General features: G+C 38.8%; 1 protein-coding gene across 1 annotated transcript in view; it reads left to right on the forward strand.

Moving 5' to 3' along the window:
- Positions 1–14618, forward strand: part of CC2D2B (coiled-coil and C2 domain containing 2B) — a gene marked incomplete at its 3' end in the record, with an annotated part of 104810 nt that extends 90192 nt beyond the window's left edge. Inside the window, exons 29-32 of the mRNA XM_084633021.1 lie at positions 5079–5201; positions 6001–6059; positions 8021–8198; positions 14430–14618. Of these exons, the coding sequence (XP_084489147.1) occupies positions 5079–5201; positions 6001–6059; positions 8021–8198; positions 14430–14618 (549 nt within the window). The remainder of the gene's footprint in view (positions 1–5078; positions 5202–6000; positions 6060–8020; positions 8199–14429) is intronic.
- Positions 14619–20790: the final 6172 nt, after the last annotated feature.

A 20790-nucleotide genomic window follows, 5' to 3' on the forward strand; every position in this document is an offset into this window, starting at 1 on the left:
TAGTGTCATGTTAGTTGTAGACAAAGTATTAGGTGATATTTTAAGGGATCAAATAAAGTAATGTAGAATTTACAAAGAATAGGATTCAGGATATTTATATCATTTTAGAGACAGCAAAACTTTGCTGCTTTGCTAGCTAACTAGTATTCAGTATGTTACTACTGTATAGAAACTAATATGGTTCTACTCCGGTCTTTAGATGCTGTCTAGTATTTCGGTATGACTGAATCTGTGAGATCCCAAACATTTTGTTATGATTCTGCATCATATGTTTCATCTGCACTACCTTCCACAATGGTGGAGAATAGGATATTTTAATTATGTATTATCTCTTTAAATTTTCAATAATTAAATAGAGAGGAAGATATATTACTACTATGATAAACCATGGGATAAGAACAACTTCAGGTACTGTACATAGGAGTTTATAAAGCAGATTGCAGACTACTACATGAAAGTGTATTGTTTCTTTAAGAGCATTATTTTTATTTTATTTTGGAGTGTGCTAAACACTTCAGATCTGTACTGCAGATTCTTAAAGTATGGGTCTGATCCTGCAGTGTTCTTAATGCCCTCAAGTCTTGACTTCAGCGAGAGGCAAGAGTACATAGCATCTCAAGAAATACCCACTGCAGGAATGGGTTCCTCAGTAGTTCCTCTGCACCATAAAGACAGCAATATCTTTGTTCCACATGTTAGGACTACAACTGAACATCAAGAAATCCATTCTGAGATTGGTGCAAAGTATAGAGTTCATAGAGGCCTCCCTAGATGCAGGTTCATGACATTAACAAACCTTGTATCAAAAATTCAAATCAGTCCATAGACATCAACAAAAAATTGCCTTCAGTTACTCGGACACATGGCAGCTTGTACCTGTGTGACTCAACATGCTATGTTATGTCTTTGTTGCTTCCCTGGCTCAGAACAGTTCATATTTCAAACAAACAGCCTGAAAAAGCTGGTGTCAGTCCCTCATCAAGTAGAAGACACTCTCAATTGGTGGAAAGATCCCGACAAATGTCTACACAGATGTGCCATTCATCCAACCTTCCCCTTCAATCAGCGTAATGACAGATGAATCTCTGGTGGCCACATTTAGGGATTCACACCATTCAGGGCAAATGATCTACCCAGGAGACACAGTTACTCCTCAAACTCCTGGAGCTGAGGGCTGTCAGGAATGCCAGTATCCATTTCCTGCCTTTAATCAGGAACAGATCCATAAAAATCATGACAGACAATGTAGCCTCCATGTTTTATATCAACTGGCAAGTTGTGTGTGTGTGTGGGGAGAGATCCCCTTCCTTTTGTGCCAAAGGAATAAAGCTATGGAGCTGATGCATAGCCAACTGCATCCTAATCTTGGCAGTTTACTTCCAAAACGCTATGGGTGGTGACCTCAGCAGGCAGTTCTCCCAGAATTACAAATGGGAGCTCCTCAGACTCTCAAGCACATTTTTCTGACTTTTGGAGTTCCAGAAGTGAATCTCTTCGTCATCGTTACCAACAGAAATTGCAAACAATTTCGCTTGGGGGCTGAGTTATAGGTCCTCCCTGACTGGGGGACGTGCTTTCCTTGTTCTGAGGACAAGAGGCCTTTTCTGTGCACTTCCTCCAGTGCCTCTGATTTTGAAGGTGGTAAATAAGATCAAGCAAGACAAAGTCAAGATAATATTGTTAAATCCAATGTTCCCACACAGGGCTGGTACCCTATGCCTTGCTGTTTGTCTGGCGATGAGCCTTCCATCCGTTCCCAGCCTTCTCTCTCTAGATGCTGGGCACACTCTCCATCCTAACCTGGGAATTCTTCACCTCAAGGCTTGGTTACTCAGTGGTTCACAGGAGTACAGACCTTCTGTTCTGCAGAGGTACAGAAGGTGTTTTTAAATAGTAGGAAAAGGTCTACATGAAATACTTACTTGCAAAATTGGAAAAGGTTTCCACACTGATGTATTCAGCTATGTCTTTAGCCTTTTTTTTCTTCATTCTCTGCTGTCCTTGACTGTCTACTGGAATCCAAAAAGTCCAGGATTATATATGAGTTCCCTGAGAGTCCACTTGCTATCTATAACAGCCTTTCATTCCCTGGTTGAGGGATTCTCAGTGTTTGCTCAGCCCACCACTGCAAGATTCATTAAGGGATTAAGAAATCTTTAATTCACATTAGAGAACCCATCCCTGTATGGGATTTAACTTTAAACTTTTTACTCAGATGTCTTATGAAACCCACTTTCAACATGATGGCCACTTATTTCCCTCTTTCACCTATCCATGAAAACAATCTTGTTGGGGGCCATCACTTCTGCTAGAAGAACTAGGGAACTGGGAGTTTTAATGGCAGACCCTCCCTTTACAATGTTTTCCAAGGACAAAGTCTAATGTCCACTTCCAAAAATTTTACCTGTTATCATCTGAATTTCATATCAGTTAGGTCATACATTTCCCAGTTTTCTTCCCAAAACCACAGCAGACCAGGGAAGATGCTGCCTTCCATATCCTAGATGTCAGGAGGGAGCTAGCCTGGACAGAACCAGATCATTCAGAAAATCTCCAAGACTGTGTCAATTGCTGACAGGTCAAAGAGTCCACAATTTTCACCCAGCGGCTCTCTAGGTGGATTTTTGAATGTATTATTTCTTGCTATGAATCTGCTGATTTACAACCTCCCTCTATGGTATTGGCCCACTCCCTGAGATTACTTTCTACTTCTGTGGCATTACTCAAAAATATTCCCATTTTTGAGATCTGCAAAGCTGCAAATTGGTTTTCAGTACATATATTCTCTAAGCGCTATATGTTGCTTCATTCTTCTAGATCAGATGCTCCTCTTAAGAACACAGTTTTGTCTTTAGTGTTAGACTCAGCTCTGAAGCTCCCTTCTTCTGTTGAGGATACTGCTCGGAAGTCACCTGAAGTCAAAGACATATAGGGACATCACTCAAAGAAGAAGGAAGGTTACTCAGTTTGTGCAGTAACTGGAGTTTTCTGAGATGTGTGCCCTATGGGTGCTCCACTACCCACTCTCTTTCCCTTCTGCTTTCGAGTTTCCTCTGTGGGACTTGGTAGTGGAGAAGGAACTGAAGGTGGTTCTCCCACACAGTCCTACATATCCTCTGTGTGAGGCACGAGGACGTGTAGGGCACATGTGTGGGTTGAATGCGCACTGCTAACAAAAATCTCCAGTCAAAGGCTCATGGGGTATAGGGACAGCTGAAGTGGAGCACCCACAAGGACACACATCTTGAAGAATTCCAGTTATTTCATAGCATAAGGAGCCTCTCCTTTTCCACACATTCCCCTCATACCTTGAGTCCTGAGGAAAATCAATCAGGACAGAGTATCAATAATCTTAGTGGCTCTCTGGTGGCCAAGACAGTTTTGTTTTATCAGCATTTCCCAGATGGCTTCACATCTATGCATACGCATCCAGCCATTTCTGAACCTGCAGAATGAGGGCAAGCTCAACTATCTCAAGCCAATAGCCCTCCACCTCACAGCCTGGTATTTGGGTGGACAGTGGACACAAAGGCTCATCCTCTGAAGAGGCTCAAACTGTTCTCCATAACAGCAGGAAAATATCTACGAGAAAATGTTATACAGCTAAATGGAAGAAGTTTTCCATCTGGTGCCAACGTCATCACAAATCTCCAGAGAACTTGGGGATCCAACCATCTTTGACTATCTTTTGGTTCGTTAAAGACATCAGGACTATTCCTTAGCTTGGTGCATGTACGTCTGCCAGTGATTAACACCTTCCTTCCTCCAGTGGAGAACTGCTCAGTCTTTACCCCCCTGTGACCGTGAGGTTTCTGAGCGGTCTCACCAGAACTTTTCCTCTAGTATTGAAACCATCACTTATTTGGGACCTTAATCTGGTACTGCCAACAGTCATGAATCACTCATGTGAACCTTTGGCCTCCTTGTCCCTTCTCCATTTATCTATAAAAGTGGCTTTTCTGAAGGCAGTTACCTCCACCAGAAAAGTAGATGAGCTTGGGTGCCTTATGGTGGATCCTTCCTACACAGTTTCTATAAGGATAAAGTGTCTCTTTGAGATACCCCAAATTCATTCCATAGGTTTCCTCCGAATTCCTCTTTAATCAAATCATACACTTACTTTTTTTTTTTAACCAAAACTATTTCCTCACAGAAACTCTCTAAATGGATCTCAGGTTGCATCTTGCATTGCTATGAGTAAGTGGGAACTCCTCCCCCCTTGGAGATGTTTCCCTACGAGATCTGTAGAATGGCAACATGGGGCTCTGTGCATATTTTTACTAAACATTACACCCTAATACAAACTACTTCTTCAGACACATCCTTTGGTACAGTGGTCCTGCAATGTGTGGTGCAGAATGGTTCCTTTCACCCTCCACCATGATGAATACTGCTTGGGAATCACCCCCAATGAAATACCTATAGGGACCACTACTCAAAGAAGAAAGGAAGGTTACTTACCTTACAGTAACTGGAGTTTTTTGAGATGTGAGGTTTCTATGGGTATTCCATGACCCGCCTTCCTTTCCCTCTGCTTTGGATCCTTCCCTAAGGTGATTTGTAGTAGAGAAGGAGCTGGAGATGGAGAGGCAGTCGGTCTACCCCACCTCTTGTGCCCTCATTTTGGTGCACAGGGTGCAGTTGCAAACCAACAGACACAGCTAGTGAAAAAATCTTCTGGTCTCAGGCTCATGGAGTGTATGCGCACCCCCCACACCGTGGAATACCAATAAGGACCACATGTCTCAAAGAACTCCAGTTACTGTAAAATATGGAATCTTCCTTTTCCATTTGACTTCTTTGGGAGTTCCCCATATGGATGACTTGCAGGTTCAGGCCCTATGTTTGTATTAGTGAAATATTAGCCAAAACTACAGGTGTTTAAGCCTGATCCTCTTCAGTTGTCAGTACAAGTGTGCAATTGCTTCCCTCCATCATACTATATAATGGCATTTCTCTGACTTATCATATACTTGTTTTGGTATTAAAGGAAAACATTTAAAAGTACATTTCACATCTTTTAATTTAAAACAATTTTTGTAGATTGATTGCCACATTTTATACTAATGTTTTGATAGGTCTGGTTTAATACACAGCAAAACAGTTCACCAACGTGCGTAAGTTTTGAAATTTCAAAGGAAGGTTTTTGGAGACAATTTCTACCACACAATTTTCAATGCATAAAAACACAAACTGTACAGGTAACTCCTCCAATTTTCAAAATTTATCTGTCTGATATAAATTATAGTAATTATCATTGGCAGTAATTGCTTGAATACCCCACCATTATAAGCAGCTGTAAATCCTGCTAGGAAAAGGTTAAGTGGGTTGGCTATGTTGATTTAGATGCAGGTGACTAGTTACTGAATATAATGGATTTGTGAGTGACTCTATGAGGAAAGGTGTGTGTTGAGCAGTCTTGAAGGAGCAGCCAAGCCTGCAGAGAAGGTTTGAACTGAACCATGTCACCTTATTGTTATAAGAGCTAAACAAAGTGGGTTGGTAAAGGTGCCTGCTTAACGTGCCAACTCTGTTTTCACTAAGATAGTAAAAGTTAGTGGGCAGATCATTGACTACTGCTGAGGATCACACAGTGCAAATCAGGGGTTGTGGAAGGTCAATATGTGCGTGCCAAGGTGACATAAAGCTCATCTTTGCACTACCCTGATTATGGGGCTGTTATGTGCAAGACCGATCTTCACATATAAACTAGAGCAACCAGAGAATTGGTCTAATTGATGTGGCTGTTAACAGCCCCGATGGGGCCAAAATCACAGCTCGGGATTGGAGCAGTGTGTACGTTTCCCTACCATGGCCCCTTCCCTCCACCGACACACTCTGTGTGTGCAGCTGGGATGATCTTCAGAGGGCCAACTGTGCTTACTCTATGTACATATTCCACTGACAATGTATGCAAAGTAGCTGCACTTCATTTGAGGATCTGGCCAAATGTCTTGTTATATCTTATATGTATACTTGATAGGATGTTATCTCTTTCAGCCAAAAGTAATACTTTACACCCCTACTAATGGAAGCATGGTAGAAGAACTACAGAACAGGTAGGAATCTTTTTGAATACTAAAACATGTGACCATAATGGAAGGTGGGGTGCTCAGCTTCTTGGGAAATCAGGTCAACAGTCCATTACTTTTCTACCACAAATTTATCTTTTCAGAATGGCCTGCTAATAGAATTGCCTGAAGTAAATATTAATTCTGTGTATACTAGCCAAGTTTATCTAAAAGAAACAAAGTTTTAGGGACAGATCATCAAAAATAAATACTTTAAAGGGTCACGGGGAATTTTGTTAAATTTAAGTAATGAAACATGATTATTTACATATAGGGCTGTCGATTAATCGCAGTTAACTCACACAATTACTCAAAAAAATTAAGCGCAATTAATCACACTGTTAAACAATAGAATCCCAATTGAACTGTATTAAATATTTATGGATTTTTGCTACATTTTCAAATATGTTGACTTGAATTACAACACAGAATACAAAGTGTACAGTGTTACACTATTTTTGTTACAGATATTTGCACTATAAAAATGATAAAAAGAAACAGTATTTTTCAATTCACCTCAAACAAGTGCTGAGGTGCAATCTCTTTATCATGAAAGTGCAACTTACAAATGTAGATTTTTTTTGTAACATAACTGCATCCAAAACCAAAACTGTGTAAAACTTTAGAGCCCACAAGTCCACTGAGTCCTACTTCTCATTCAGCCAATCGCTAAGACAAACAAGTTTGTTTACATTTACGGGAGATAATGCTGCCCGCTTATTTACAGTGTCACCTGAAAGTGAGAACAGGGGTTTGCATGACACTTTTGAAGTTAGCATTGCAAGGTATTTACGTGCCAGATATGCTAAACATTTGTGTGCCCCTTAATGCTTTAGCAACCATTCCAGGGGACATGCTTCCATGCTGATGACGCTCATTAAAAAAAAAAAGTCTTAATTAAATTTGTGAATTCCCTGGGGGAGAATTGTATGCCTCCTGCTCTGTTTTACATGCATTCTGCCATATATTTCATGTTATAGCAGTCTCGGATGATGACCCAACACATGTTGTTTGTTGTAAGAACACTTTCACCTCAGATTTGACAAAATGCAAAGATGGTACCAATGTGAGATTTCTAAGGATAGCTACAGAACTCAACCCAAGGTTTAAGAATCTGAAGTGCCTTTCAAAATCTGAGAGGGACAAGTTGTGGAGCATGCTATCAGATGTCTTAAAAGAGCAACACTCTGATTCAGAAACTAAGAACCCGAACCACCAAAAATGAAAATCAACCTTCTGCTGGTAGCATCTGACTCATGATATGAAAATGAACATGCGTCGGTCCTCACTGCTTTGGACCACTATAGAGCAGAACCCATCATTGGCATGGACGCATGTCATCTGGAATGGTGGCCGAAGCATGAAGGGACATATGCATCTTTAGCACATCTGGCACATAAATATCTTGCAATGCCAGTGCCACGCGAAGGCCTGTTCTCAGGTTCAGATGACATTGTAAACAAGAAGCGGGCAGCATTATCTCCTGCAAATGTAAACAAACTTGTTTGTCTGACCAAGTGGCTGAACAAAAAGTAGGACTGAGTAGACTTGTAGGCGCTAAAGTTTTAGGTTGTTTTATTTTTGAATGCATTTTTTTGTACAGAATTCTGTATTTGTAAGTTCAACTTTCATGATAAAGAATTTCCACTACAGTACTTGTAATGGGGGAATTGAAAAATACTATTTCTTTTGTTCTTTTACAGTGCAAATATTTGTAATAAATATAAAGTGAGCACTGTACATTTTGTATTCTGTGTTGTAATAAAAATATATTTGAAAATGTAGAAATCATCCAAAAATATATAAATAAATGGTATTCTATTGTTGTTTAACAGCATGATTTAATCCCAAGATTAATCGCGATTAATTTTTTAATCACGCAATTAATCAAAATTATTTTTAATTGCTTGACAGCCTTATTTATAAACATTTCATAACCTTTATCGCAGGATCGAAAAGACCTTAAAAAGTAAAATAATGGAATGGCGATTTCATCAACCAACTCGGTGGCATCGACAATGTACTGCTCTTCTACGACAAATTCTTCCCAAGCTAGAATTAAGAAATAGGAGCTTTGTTACAGACAAAGAAGAAAATGAATTGGAAAGTTTACTGGAACATTATTGGGTTAGTATTTATATTAGAAACAATTTAATTGTATAATTTAAATTATAAACAATATTGAGAGATTTTTATATCTATAAAGGTAAAAACTATGTATGTGTAGTATAAAGAAGGCCCTGTATATAAATAGCTGCAGCACTGAATACAGAAACTCATTCATGATCAAACATCTTTTAATACTGCTTTATTTTAACAGCAGATTATAAGGGAGGAAATAATGACTAGCTCTATAAAAAAGAAACAAAAATAACTTTAAAATGCTCAAGATAAGAACCACAGACTTAGAATATGTAAAAAAAAGTTTTTGCCAGAATGCATCTTATAATGGATCTCACATTTGGAAATTTATTTTCTGATATATCTTTTCATAATTTCACCCTTCTGGTTTTATGTTTTAGAACAAGAAAGACAGCTTATTTCCATCTTTGCTGTTTATATCTTTTAGATATGTTAAGATGGTTATTTAGTCTCCTACTCCTTAGTTATCATTTAGATGGATTGTACTAGTTATTCGTCTTCAAGTGATGGTCCCTATATGTATTCGACACATGGGTGCACTTGAGTCCGGAAGTGTTTCTTAGCAGTGACCGTTGACTTGCACAGACATATTGCGACTCCTTGAGCTCTCAGCTGAGGGTATAAGAGGTAGTGCAGGTTGACACCTCTTTAGTTTTCTCTTACTGCTGCATGGCCTGAGTTGGAACCCCTGTTTCTTTGCACTTTTAGTTTGCTAAAAGAGTAACTTACTTTATACATACTTTGTCTTAGTGATAGTTAGATAAGTTTTAGTGTAAACGGAAGCTGGACCAGGGTAAGGCATTCGAGGTGACAAAATGGTAAGGGACTGGTCACCTGGGAGGGCTGGGGTCCCCCTTGCCACCACCAGCAGAGGGAAGGTGCAGGGTCCCCCACCCCCTCCCAGGCGGGGAGCTGTGGGAATCTCACTGCCACTGCAGCAGTGGGGAGCTGCGGGGGTCCCCCTGTCCACCTGTGGTGGCTGGGGAGCTGCAGGGGGTCAGTACCAAAAAACCCACCACTTCCTAAAAATGTTCAGTTTGCTGATTGTCCAGGGCCTACATAAAAAACAAACAAAACAGATCAGCGGGCTTCTTCCCATACTCAATCTGTGAGAAATTCACCTATATTCTCACATGCCAAATGAGGCTTAGATGCCACTTAAGACCTCAAAATATGGTTGAAATAGGACTTTTGATTCTGGGTGAACTTCATCCTCCATGAATATGAGAGGATCAAAACAGCTTGATGTGGCCACAGGATTCCCATTTTAGGAAATGGCCAGGTGTATTTGTTTGAAGGCAGTCGTTGTTGTTTTAAACAACTATCATTATTTTAGGACATGTTTAATTCAGTCAATAAAATACCACAATTGTAAATCAGCTTTTGTACAGTGTGTGGGAATGAGGAAGATGTAATATCATAGCAATACAGTAGGATAGATTTTTATTTCAGTTACTCCAGTGTATATTTGGAGTAGCTCCACTGACTCAGTGGAATCCCTCTTTGCTATCTTAACCAAGTGAGACACAAACAAAAGCATGCAAAAATTTTCACAGATTCACTGAAAATCTTCCGTATACTAGTTATCATACAATTTCTGCCACAAACAGTAAAACAGAATTTAGATTGAGAAAATACATCACAGAAAAAAGGCTTTTAAGTTTTCAAAGTTTATGTTCTGTAACTTCACTTTAAATCATAGTACTTCGGATATTCCATTTTCTTGAAGGAAAATGTTTCTACAATGATTTTATTTATCATGGTCATATTCCATAGATTCTCCTGAAAGATCTATTCATTAAATAGAAAAATGGAGCTGGCTGGGGAAGCAACAGAGCACTAACTCTAGTTATATCAACATTACGAAAGAAAAGCAGAATTGTGTTCCAGTTATAAGTAATCCCTTGTGTGTTATTGTTTTCCCTTTATACTGTGCATCTGCTCATAACACAAGTATAAATGTTACTGTACATTAAAATTTATTTAAAAATTCTTCATAATGATTTATTATAAGATACCCTCTTTGGGTGAGATTCTGTGCTATGCCTCTAGAGATATAGCTACACTTCAAGCTGGAGGTGTAAATTCCAGTTTGAGGAGACATACCTGCACTAGCTCTGATTGAGATAGTGCACTAAAAATAAAATTGTAGCTGTAGCAGCAGCAGGGACTAGCTGCTCTGAGTACCTATTTGTGTCTTGGATGTACCTGGAGTACGAAGTTAGTGTCTTAGTGTAATTGGGACAATTAGTCCCTCCCATAGCTTGTGCTGCTGTGGCTACACTTTTTAGCACTCTAGCTTGATCAGAGCTAGTGTGGGTATGTCTCCTCAAGCTGGAAATTACACCTCCGAGCTCCAAGGTAGACATACCTTGCCATGCAAAGTTGTGAAGGCCAAAGGTATAACTGGGTTCAAAAAAGAATTAGATGACTTCACGGATAGTTCCATTAATGGCTGTTAGCCAAGATGGTCAGGGATGCAACCCTATGCTCCTCATGCCCCTAAACCTCCAACTGCCAGAATCTGGATGACGGGATGGATCAGATTCTGTCAGATTCTGTGTTCTGTCATTCCCCACCCACTACCTGAAACAACACACAGCCAAAAACTCCTGGGCGGGTTCTCACACACTTTTTGCCTTAGGTGGGGGCATATGCTTACAGTTATGTTAAATGAAGGATGAGTTCGCACCTATCAGTCTCAATGGTGTTTTAATGCAATCCATAACAAGGTTTCATCCAGGTCACAACAAGCCACCAATGTGACGTGGCCATGGAAAAGGCAAATGTGATCCTAGGATGTACAGGTGAGATATTTTCAGTAGAGATAACAAAGAATTAATATGATTGTATGAGGCACTGGTAGGACCTCATCTGGAACACTACAATTCTGGTCACTTAGGTTCAAGAAAGATGAATTAAAACTGGAAGAGGTGCAGAGACAGGCAACTAGGATGATCAGGAGAATGGAAAGCCTGTCTTAAAAGAGGAGACAAAACTAGTTTGATTTGTTTAGCCTAATAAAACAAAGACTGAGATGGGATATGACCACTTTCTATAAATACATCAAGGAGTAAAGATAACTCAGAAAAGAGACTGAGTTATCTACACCTGGTAAAAAAGCCCTTGATAAGTGGTTTGGAGCTGGCCAGGGCACACCTATGAATTAGAAGCAGAGGGAAAAAGGAAATCCGACATGAACTGTCAGGGGACCTGCGGAGACTTTGTGTTCCTGGCATATCAGATACCACCAAACATATTCCAGGATAGACTGGCAATGGACCCAATTTATAGATGCTGAACTGGACTTAGACTTGCACTCCAAACTTTGACTAGCCAGGTCAGAAAGGGGCAACAGACTCATAGTCATCAGGTGATGGAATAATATGTTCAGGTCTTTCTTCTCCTTTGTTGTTTCCAGCTGAAGACCCCTTCCCCACAGCGTACAGCAGAAATCCTTCTTCTCAATTGCACTACCTTGCACTTTGTACTATTAAATTTCATCCCATTTCTATTACCACAGTCCTCAATGTCATCCATTTCCTCCTGTATAAAATTCAAGTCCTCCTCTGTAATGATGATGCCTCTGAACTTTGTGTCATCAGCAAATTTCACTAGCACACTCCTATTTTTTATGCCAATTAAAATATTAAATAAAATCCGTTCCAAGACCAGTCCTTGAAGTACTCCCCTAATAACTCCCTCCAATCTGATAGTTCTCCTTTTAGCACAATCTGTTCTTCTTTGAGTGCCTGCAATGTCCATTCCACTTTAGGTGTATGTGCACCAGTGCCCAAGAGCTTTTTCCCATAGTGGTACCCATAAAGGCAGCGCATGCACCCTCCTCACGCTTGTGCTGTTTGCCAAGAGCATAAAGGAGCAGAGCTTCCCCATCCCCCTCAGTTCCTTCTCACCATCAGTGATCAGTGGTTAGAGCAAGCGTTAACTCTTCAGACCTTCCTTTTTTGTGCTTTAGAGAACTTTCTAAAGGCTGATTTTACAAATAATTAGTTTAAAAGTTTTCTAGCTAATAGTTAGCTGACTCTGTACCTCAATGCTCTGTCTGCATCTAACTGCCTGGATGGCTCAGCGGTTTAATCATCAGGATTCTGCTGCAGTTAAAAATGTTCTTTTGAATAGCAGGAAATTGTCTACCAGGTATACATACCTTATGAAATGGAAGAAGTTCTCCGTTTGGTCCTGGCAGGGAAGCACTTCTCCTTCCTTGCTCCTATCCAGTTTATCCTAGACTACTTGATACACCAAAAAGAGAGGCGCTTGTCAGTTAGCTCATATGTCTATTATTTCAGGGTTTCACACACCTATAGATGCCAGATCCATATTCTCCAATCCTATAACTATCAGATTACTAAAAGGTTTGGACAGAGTATTCTCTCCTGTTAAAAATCTAATTCCTTCCTGGGATTTAAAACTTAGTTCTCTCAGAATTAATGCTTTCCAACCCACAGATATCTGCTGCTTGTTACATTTCTCAGTGAAAGTTGTGATTTTAATAGCTGTTACCTCAGCTAGGAGGGTTTCAGAGCTCTGGGATCTGATGGCTGACTCTCCGTACACTATATTTTGTAAGGACAAATTGGCTTTGCATCCTTATCCCCAAATTTCTTACCAAAGTGGTTTCTGATTTTCATTTGAATCAGACTATTTATTTACCAATTTTCTTTCCAATGCCTCACTCTCACAACGATGAAGAGAAATAAACTACATAATTTGGCTATTCAAAGAGCATTAGCTTTATATGTGGACAGAACTAAAGAGTTTTGGTCACCTCCGTACTTGTTTGTTTCATGTGCTGACCAGTTGGAAGGAAACCCTTAAAACAAACAACATGTGCTGGTCATCATCTGAGACTGCTATAACATGAAATATAGGCAGAATGCAGGTAAAACAGAGCAGGGACATACAGTTCTCCCCCAAGGAGTTCAGTCACAAATTTAATTAATGCATTATTTTTTAACGAGCATCATCAGCATGGTAGCATGTCCACTGGAATGGTGGCCGAAGCATGAAGGGACATACGAATGTTTAGCATGTCTGGCATGTAAATACCTTGCAATGCCGGCTACAAAAGTGCCATGCGAGCGCCTCTTCTCACTTTCAGGCAACATTGTAAATAATAAGCAGGCAGCATTATGTCCTAAATATGTAAACAAACTTGTTTGTCTTAGCGATTGCCTGAATGAGAAGTAGGTCTGAGTGGACTTGTAGCCTCTAAAGTTTTGTATTGTTTTCTTTTTAAGTGCAGTTATGTAACAAAAAAATCTACATTTGTAAATTGCACTTTCACAATAGAGATTGCACTACAGTACTTGTATGAGGTGAATTGAAAAATACTATTTCTTTTGTTTATCATTTTTAGAGTTCAAATAATCAAAAATAATAATATAAAGTGTACACGTTGTATTGGGGATTGGTCCTGCTTTGAGCAGGGGGTTGGACTAGATGACCTCCTGAGGTCCCTTCCAAGCCTGATATTCTATGATTCTATTCTGTATTGTAATTGAAATCAATATATTTGAAAATGTAGGAAAACATCTTAAAAATATTAAGTTTCACTTGATATTCTATTGTTTAACAGTGCGATTAAAACTGCAATTAATCACGATTAATTTTTTTAATTGCAATTAACTTTGAGTTAATTGTGTGAGTTAACTGCAATTAGTCAACAGCCCTAATTAATTGCTTACTTTTCATGTATACTGACAAAACTTTTAAATTTGGATATTCTGCATGAAATCCTGGCCCCATTGAAGTCAATGGCAAAACTCCCTTTGGCTTCAGTGGAGCCAGAATTTAATTCTCTCAGGTTATCATAGCTAATAAGTACAAAGAAAGAACAATTTTTATTTTTCTGACAGTTTCTTAATGCAGTGCAATAACTTTTATGGCGTGTTTTATAATATGATACAAGAATATACAATATAATCTTGACATTGAATCAGTAGCTCAGAGCTAAAATGCATTTCTAATAAATGGGAGGTTGGTTACTTAATTATTTGACAACTTGATAGAACTCATAAGAGAATTATCAAATGCTTCATTTCAAATTCAGACAAATGCATATACCATATAGTGTTTTTGATATGTGAACATTTTTTAACCATAAAGCTATTATGATTAATAATGCAGCATTTAGTTTTTCATAAAATAATCCTTTCAAACTGTACTTATAGTTTCAATCCTATATTTTTCTAGGTGACAGGATACCCTATCCAGATGCCATACACAGATTTATCATCAATAAGCGAGGCTGTGTATCAAACTGGCATTCATTCTTCAGAAATCCCCAATACAGAATTTGCTCTTGCTGTGTATATTCATCCATATCCAAACAACATCTTATCTGTATGGATCTACTTAGTTTCTTTGGTCCGTCATCAGTAAATAGTGTCGAATTCAATTATAATTAAACTAAGTTACTACATGTTACCTCTCATGGTTTAAGATGGTTATTTAGGCATGAGAACTGGGACACAAGAAGCTAATTTTATACCACAAGAGATAAACCAGTACTATTTATTGTACATTAATAGAATCTTGTTACTGTAGAGAGATTGTAGCTTCTAAAAATTCTAATTAGATCCATTAGCTCTATTATAAATTGACCTTATCATTTTTGCTAATTTCCCAATAATCTGAAACCAGCATTAAACTCCTGTAAATCATTAAAATGATCATATTTAGTGTCCAGAGAAGTTGTTTAAATGATTTCTTGGGGAGTAGAGAGTAAACCCTTTGAGGAAAGATCTTAATGGGTTGTTTTATAGAAGTATTAGAATTTAAGGTCTTGCTGCCTCAACACAGTGAATTTCAAACATTCCAAGAGTAACACACAGTTGATACTATTACTTAAATAAGGTGCTGTAGAATATTGTGGAATGCATATTAATGTTTAACTGGTAGAGACACAGTAGTTTACAATGATGAATGTGAAAGTTGTGGAATAAAATTCAAGTTTGCAACTTTAATATCCAGAGGCTTCCCTAAATCTTAGGGCATTGTCCTACTCCTTTGAAATCACTGGGGACAGGAACAGATCCTTAGCGTCATTGCTAACTTGTGAAGTTCACTTTGTGTGTTATGTTTTATATTCTTTTAATTTTCAGTTGTAAGGTTTTGTGGAATGATTAACAACAAATATTTTGTTCAAGCGATGTTATGAAAATCCTTACTTTCCTTTAGCAGAATGTTTACATTTAATTTTTTAAAACTGTACGAGTTTAACTTTAGCATACAACATTTAACTGTAAACAATATACTTCATTATAGGGAAACATTCAAAAGCGTAAAGCAAAGCTGTCAAATATATAAATGTTTTTATTATACACTTTAAAAGTTATAATATTGATAAGTAAATTAGTGGTTTATTAATATTTGATATAGAATTTTAAAATATAAAGTATAAAATAAACTAAGGAATAAAAATATTCATTGTGTATATTAAAATATTTATCAACACATTAGAAAATGCCATTGCTGATGTCACTTGGGACAATGTGGAAATAAAACAGCACACTGATAACTGGGTTTTGAAGTTTGGATTATTGTCAGAGTAGGGTGCTTACTTTGCATCCTCTGTGTATTCAGGGTCATATCTATGGCTGGCAGAGCTAATACATCACTGGAAGAGCTAGAGTCTTTTCTGGCTTGTACCTAATCAACGGAATTGTTGGCTAGGTTCCATCTGCAGATTGTTGGTGATGTGTCAGCCAGCAAGAAACCGGTTTAACCTTTAACTTCCAGGCTGAATTTGCAGCACCCGCAGCCAGGAAAACCTAATCATTTTGCTTACAAACAGCAGAATTGATTTGGACTTTTGGAGGTCATTGGAGACAATAAACAGGAAACTCCACTTTGCCATTTGTACATGCACTAAAATACCAGAGTTGAACTGCAATTTAAAGGAAGCGGCTGAAACTTTGGATGAAATAATTCAAACTGCAGTGTTACCTTGCAACCAATTGTCTCAGACTCTCTGTGGTCCTAAATAATCACAAGGCTTGATGAAACCTTTTGCTCTTGAGACCAAAATGCAGTTCCCTAATTATTCCAATATCAATTGAGAAGCATGTGTGACAAATTTGGAATTCTAAGCAATAGGTGTAATTCATATTTAGTAATGGTATTTGAAGGTCAAGGGATTCAAGTACATTATTTGTCCATGATTTTAATGACCCATCCTTTGTGGTCTTTTATGTAACTCTAATTCCACATTGTATTGTACATGCTAGACCTATCACAAAACTAACATCATACCGTGATGATAGGTACCTTATAAATGTAAGTAATCAAATAACGATTTTGATTTTAAGGCACTTTTCTGATTATTATGCAAGAACTACATTTCATTCACTTCTTTATTTTTCTATGCATATGTAATACAATATTTCAGTTTTCAGAACTCACCTATCTGCTTTTCATGGTCAGCTCAGGTACACCAGCATATGCAAGAGTTTCTTTAAGACAGCTGAAGAAATTAGAAAGGAGCTGAGAGCTAGTTTAATGAAGAAGATGGAATTAATGTGGCCACCATGGCCGCATGCAGCCACCAGGGCCTCTTCTTGTGGCCACAGCCCCCTGGGCTGTGATCGTGGTGGGGAAGGGGAAGAAGCAGCACCCCCTCACCCTCCCTGTTGCTCCTGGATGCACCGCCTTGGTGTTGGCTACTAGGGCTGCAAGCAGGTGTTGGGCCCTGCCCCCTCTGGAGACAGCTGGGGCACAACACCAGAGCAGGCACCTGGTGAGTTCCCTTCTTTCCCAGGGGTGATGGGGCTCAGGTTTTGGGCTTCAGCCCTGGGGTGGTGGGGAAGTGGGCTCTGGCTACGGGGCTTCACACTCTGGCCCCCGATGTCTCCCCCAGCACCGCCACTCCAATTGCCCCTAGCCCCTGCTTAATTTGTGCCCAGGTTTGCTGGGGCTAGGTAAGTACGCCGTGAAAAGTGATACTTGTATGTTTGTTAATACCACTTTTAACAGCCAATTTACTACCTAGCAATAAATAAATTACAATGATTTGGACATGTATATGTGCATATTTATTTGTTTTTCCTAAAGGTAATTAAGTATTTTAGGAAAAAGTATGAGGCCACCAAAAAGTTTGTCCTGAGAACCCCTGGAATAGAAGGTATATCAATGGGCTTTGTGGGTCAGTCATATTGGATTCCATATCAAAGGAATTTTAGTGCCTAATGAACTAGTTGAATTTTCTGTGTATAATCACATTCTTAAAGAAAAAGTTTTGCTGGCATTTAGCAGAGTCTAGGATAAAGGCAAAAATGTGTGTGTGTTTTTAAAAGACCAATTGAATACCAAAATAATATATAAAGGACTGGATGGCAAGCATAGAGAAGCCTTGCTGAAATGATAGATGCTGCAAAATTCAAAATAAATGCTGCTTTTTAGGGAGGTAATTTTCTTTGGTTTATTGAGAGGTGGTATCTACCCCTCTTATGGTATATAATTGTGTTCTGTTAAGGACATAATGTGAAATTTTCCTCTGCAAATTAGAGAAGGCAACAGTATTCCAAGCAAAAGTTGAGACTGTGAGCATTCAGGAAAGTCTAATGTAAGAAGGCGGCACAGTTTTGATGACAGATTTACAGTCTACATGCAATTACTTCTTCCAAGTCAGAAATGTACAAAGAAACCTTAATAATACTATTTTATTTCAGTTTCACAGGGTCCAGGAGGAGAAAGATAGTAAACCCCTTAGCATTTGAGAAAACCAGTTTTGTTGCAGTACTCTGAGTAGAGGTGGGCAAACAATTTTTTTGGTTCACTGGCAATTTTGAAAAGTTGGGGGGAAAAAAAAAGTCTCAGGTCACACTGAAAAGAAAAATTTTTCAGCAAAGTTGCTGGGGGGTTAGGGGAGAATCATTTTGGGTTGAATGAAACTGTTTCATTCAAGCCAAAATAAAAATTTTTCGTTTCCATTTCAAGAACTTAAAGAAAAATAGAATAAAGGAAATTTTGAAATACCATCATTTTGAAACAAAAAATAAAAACATTTCATTTCAAAAAGTGTCCAGACAAAATGTTTGTTTTTCAGACACTTTTAGGTTTTTTCTAAAGAAACAGTTCAGCAAAATCAACACAAGTTTGCAAAACGTTTTGGTGTTGATGAACCTATGGTTTTCCACTGAAAAAAGTTTGTTGAAAAGTTTTGCCCAGCCCTTGCTTTGAGACTACTTGAGTAGAACAGACCAACTGGTTTAAAGGCTTTTTGTTCAGTTTGAAGGTGGTACTGTAGGAGTAGCTGGAGAATGTCAGATCATTCTATTTATTGTACTAGAAGCTAGACCACAGTTGGTAAGTGACTCATTTAAATGACATGCAGAGCCATTTTCAGTTTTTTTAAGCAGACTTTTAGTACAAAGATTTAGACTGTCCTGATTTATCATATACTAATCAGAAACTAATTCTTCAAATTTGACTTTAGTAAATTTACAGCAGTGAAATATGAGGGGAAACAAAATTTAATTTAAAAAAAGTGCAAGGGATGTAATGCTTGTGAAAGTTGCCTGCTTGACAGCACTGTAGACTAGTGCTGTTTATCCACATAACAGAAGAGTATAGCCGCCACCTCAAGCTGCCCCATGCCTCCACCTTGTAGGAATTATGGAGAACTGCAATTGCTGAGCAAACCCATCATCCCTCTAGTTTGATATCCTGGGTCAAAACTGGATGCTTTACAGGATCGAGTAAAATCCCTGCAAGTCCTTGAAATTCAATTATAGTTAAAATAACAGCAAACTGTGTTTTTATTCATGTAGGCATCTAATCATTTTTTTTATTTGACTACTACTAGCAAGTATCCAGTGGCACTGAGTTCCATAGGTTAATACATTATGTGAAAAAGTATTTTCTTTAAATTTGTTTGCTTTTAATTTCATCAAACAAATAGAAAAATGTAAATAGGGACATCTGGCTGGATTTCTCTGTACCATTCAACACTTTTAATCCTCATATGTTACAGAAATTGATTACTCTCTTCCATCTCCCACAATCACTAGTGTCAGGATATATCCCTGATTCGTTACAAAGTAAATAAAACAGAAAACCAAAGGGATAAAGCTACCCCTAAAGTTGATACGTAATTATTTTAATATTTAAAAAGAATGTCCATCCCAAATCCAGACTCTACAGACTGGGTAGAACTGGGTAACAGCACTACTGTCTAGCATTAGAGACCCTGTATCACTGTCTATAGCTCTGACCCTTCAAGGGATCTAAGATGGAAGAGCAATTCTGCTCAGTCTCCTAGAGTCATAATTCAGGGCAACTGTACCTGTATTCCCTCTCCATGGTCCAACAAGGGCACACCGGCTTATAGGCTTCGACCTCCTCAGCAGTTACCTCTCCCGTGTCTCTCCCTCCTGACCTGTCTTTTTTCAGGATGCTCAGTTAACACCCTACACTTTGTTATTCAAAACAAGTTAGACTGTCTAATCAGGCCAGCATCTGCACTTTACTTACTCTTTGAAGGCTCTGAATAATGAAATTGCCTACAGTTATAAGTCACCAGACAGCTCTTTCTAAGCAAGCACATTTATTCTCAAGGTGCAAACATTAGAGAGAAAACATTAAAACAATAAAAACCTATGCACATGCTCATAAGCTTACTAGAGATCACCCCTCCAACACCAGCAGGGGCTCTGCTGGGAGTCAATCCTTCAAACTCCACCAAGGGTTTTTACTGTGGTTACAAGCTCATAATAGCCTCAGCACAGAACAAGCACTCTTACTGCACAGATCAGCCTGTTTCTTTATAAATCTTGACCCTTTGAACTTCAACCTTTGGAAACAGGTAATCAGCAGACAATGGTTCTCTCCTTAGGGTGAGGGTCAATTGGTTGGGTTTTCTGAATAATCTATGGATGGCATTTGCATTCACTTCTCCCTATATGTTTCCCAGGAATTCTACTTCACACATATTGTCCCAAAAGATCATTTTTGTCTGCTGCAGTACTCTATCGTCCTTTGATCATCCAGGCCTACAATTATATATAATCTTTGCATTTAACACAATTGACTCCAAAGATATGTAATCTTCATTCAGTAAGGTTTTTCAGTAGTATTGCAGGAAATTGACATATCTGTCACAAGTAGGAATTTACATGAACACAAAGACGTTCACTTTTGTCCCAACACAGATCACAGAATTTATTGGAGCTACCTCAGGACTCTGTCTGGGCCAGAGCTTACCTCCCTCAAGACAGATTCCAGTGGATGAACAATTCAGTCAGTTAGTTCAGAAAGAGCTCACAAAAGTTGGTTCATTCATGTCTCATCCTCCTGGGCCACATGGTGTCCTGTTCTTATGACAGCTTCTGTAAGACTCCATCTCCACTGTCTACAAGCTTGGCTTTGGCTAATACACCTGCCAAGTGGACACACTATGGACAAGTTAGTCATGCTTCCCCACACCCCAGGGTGCAGGATGCTCTCCAGTGCATGTGTCCCCTTCTCACTGTCTCCACCCCAGAAGACATTGATCACAGATGCCACCACAGTAGGGTGGGGCACCCACCTGAATGGGCATACAGCACAAGGAACA

The sequence above is a fragment of the Lepidochelys olivacea genome (assembly GCF_965140295.1).
Source record: "Lepidochelys olivacea isolate rLepOli2 genome assembly, chromosome: 7".
Taxonomy (NCBI): domain Eukaryota; kingdom Metazoa; phylum Chordata; order Testudines; family Cheloniidae; genus Lepidochelys; species Lepidochelys olivacea.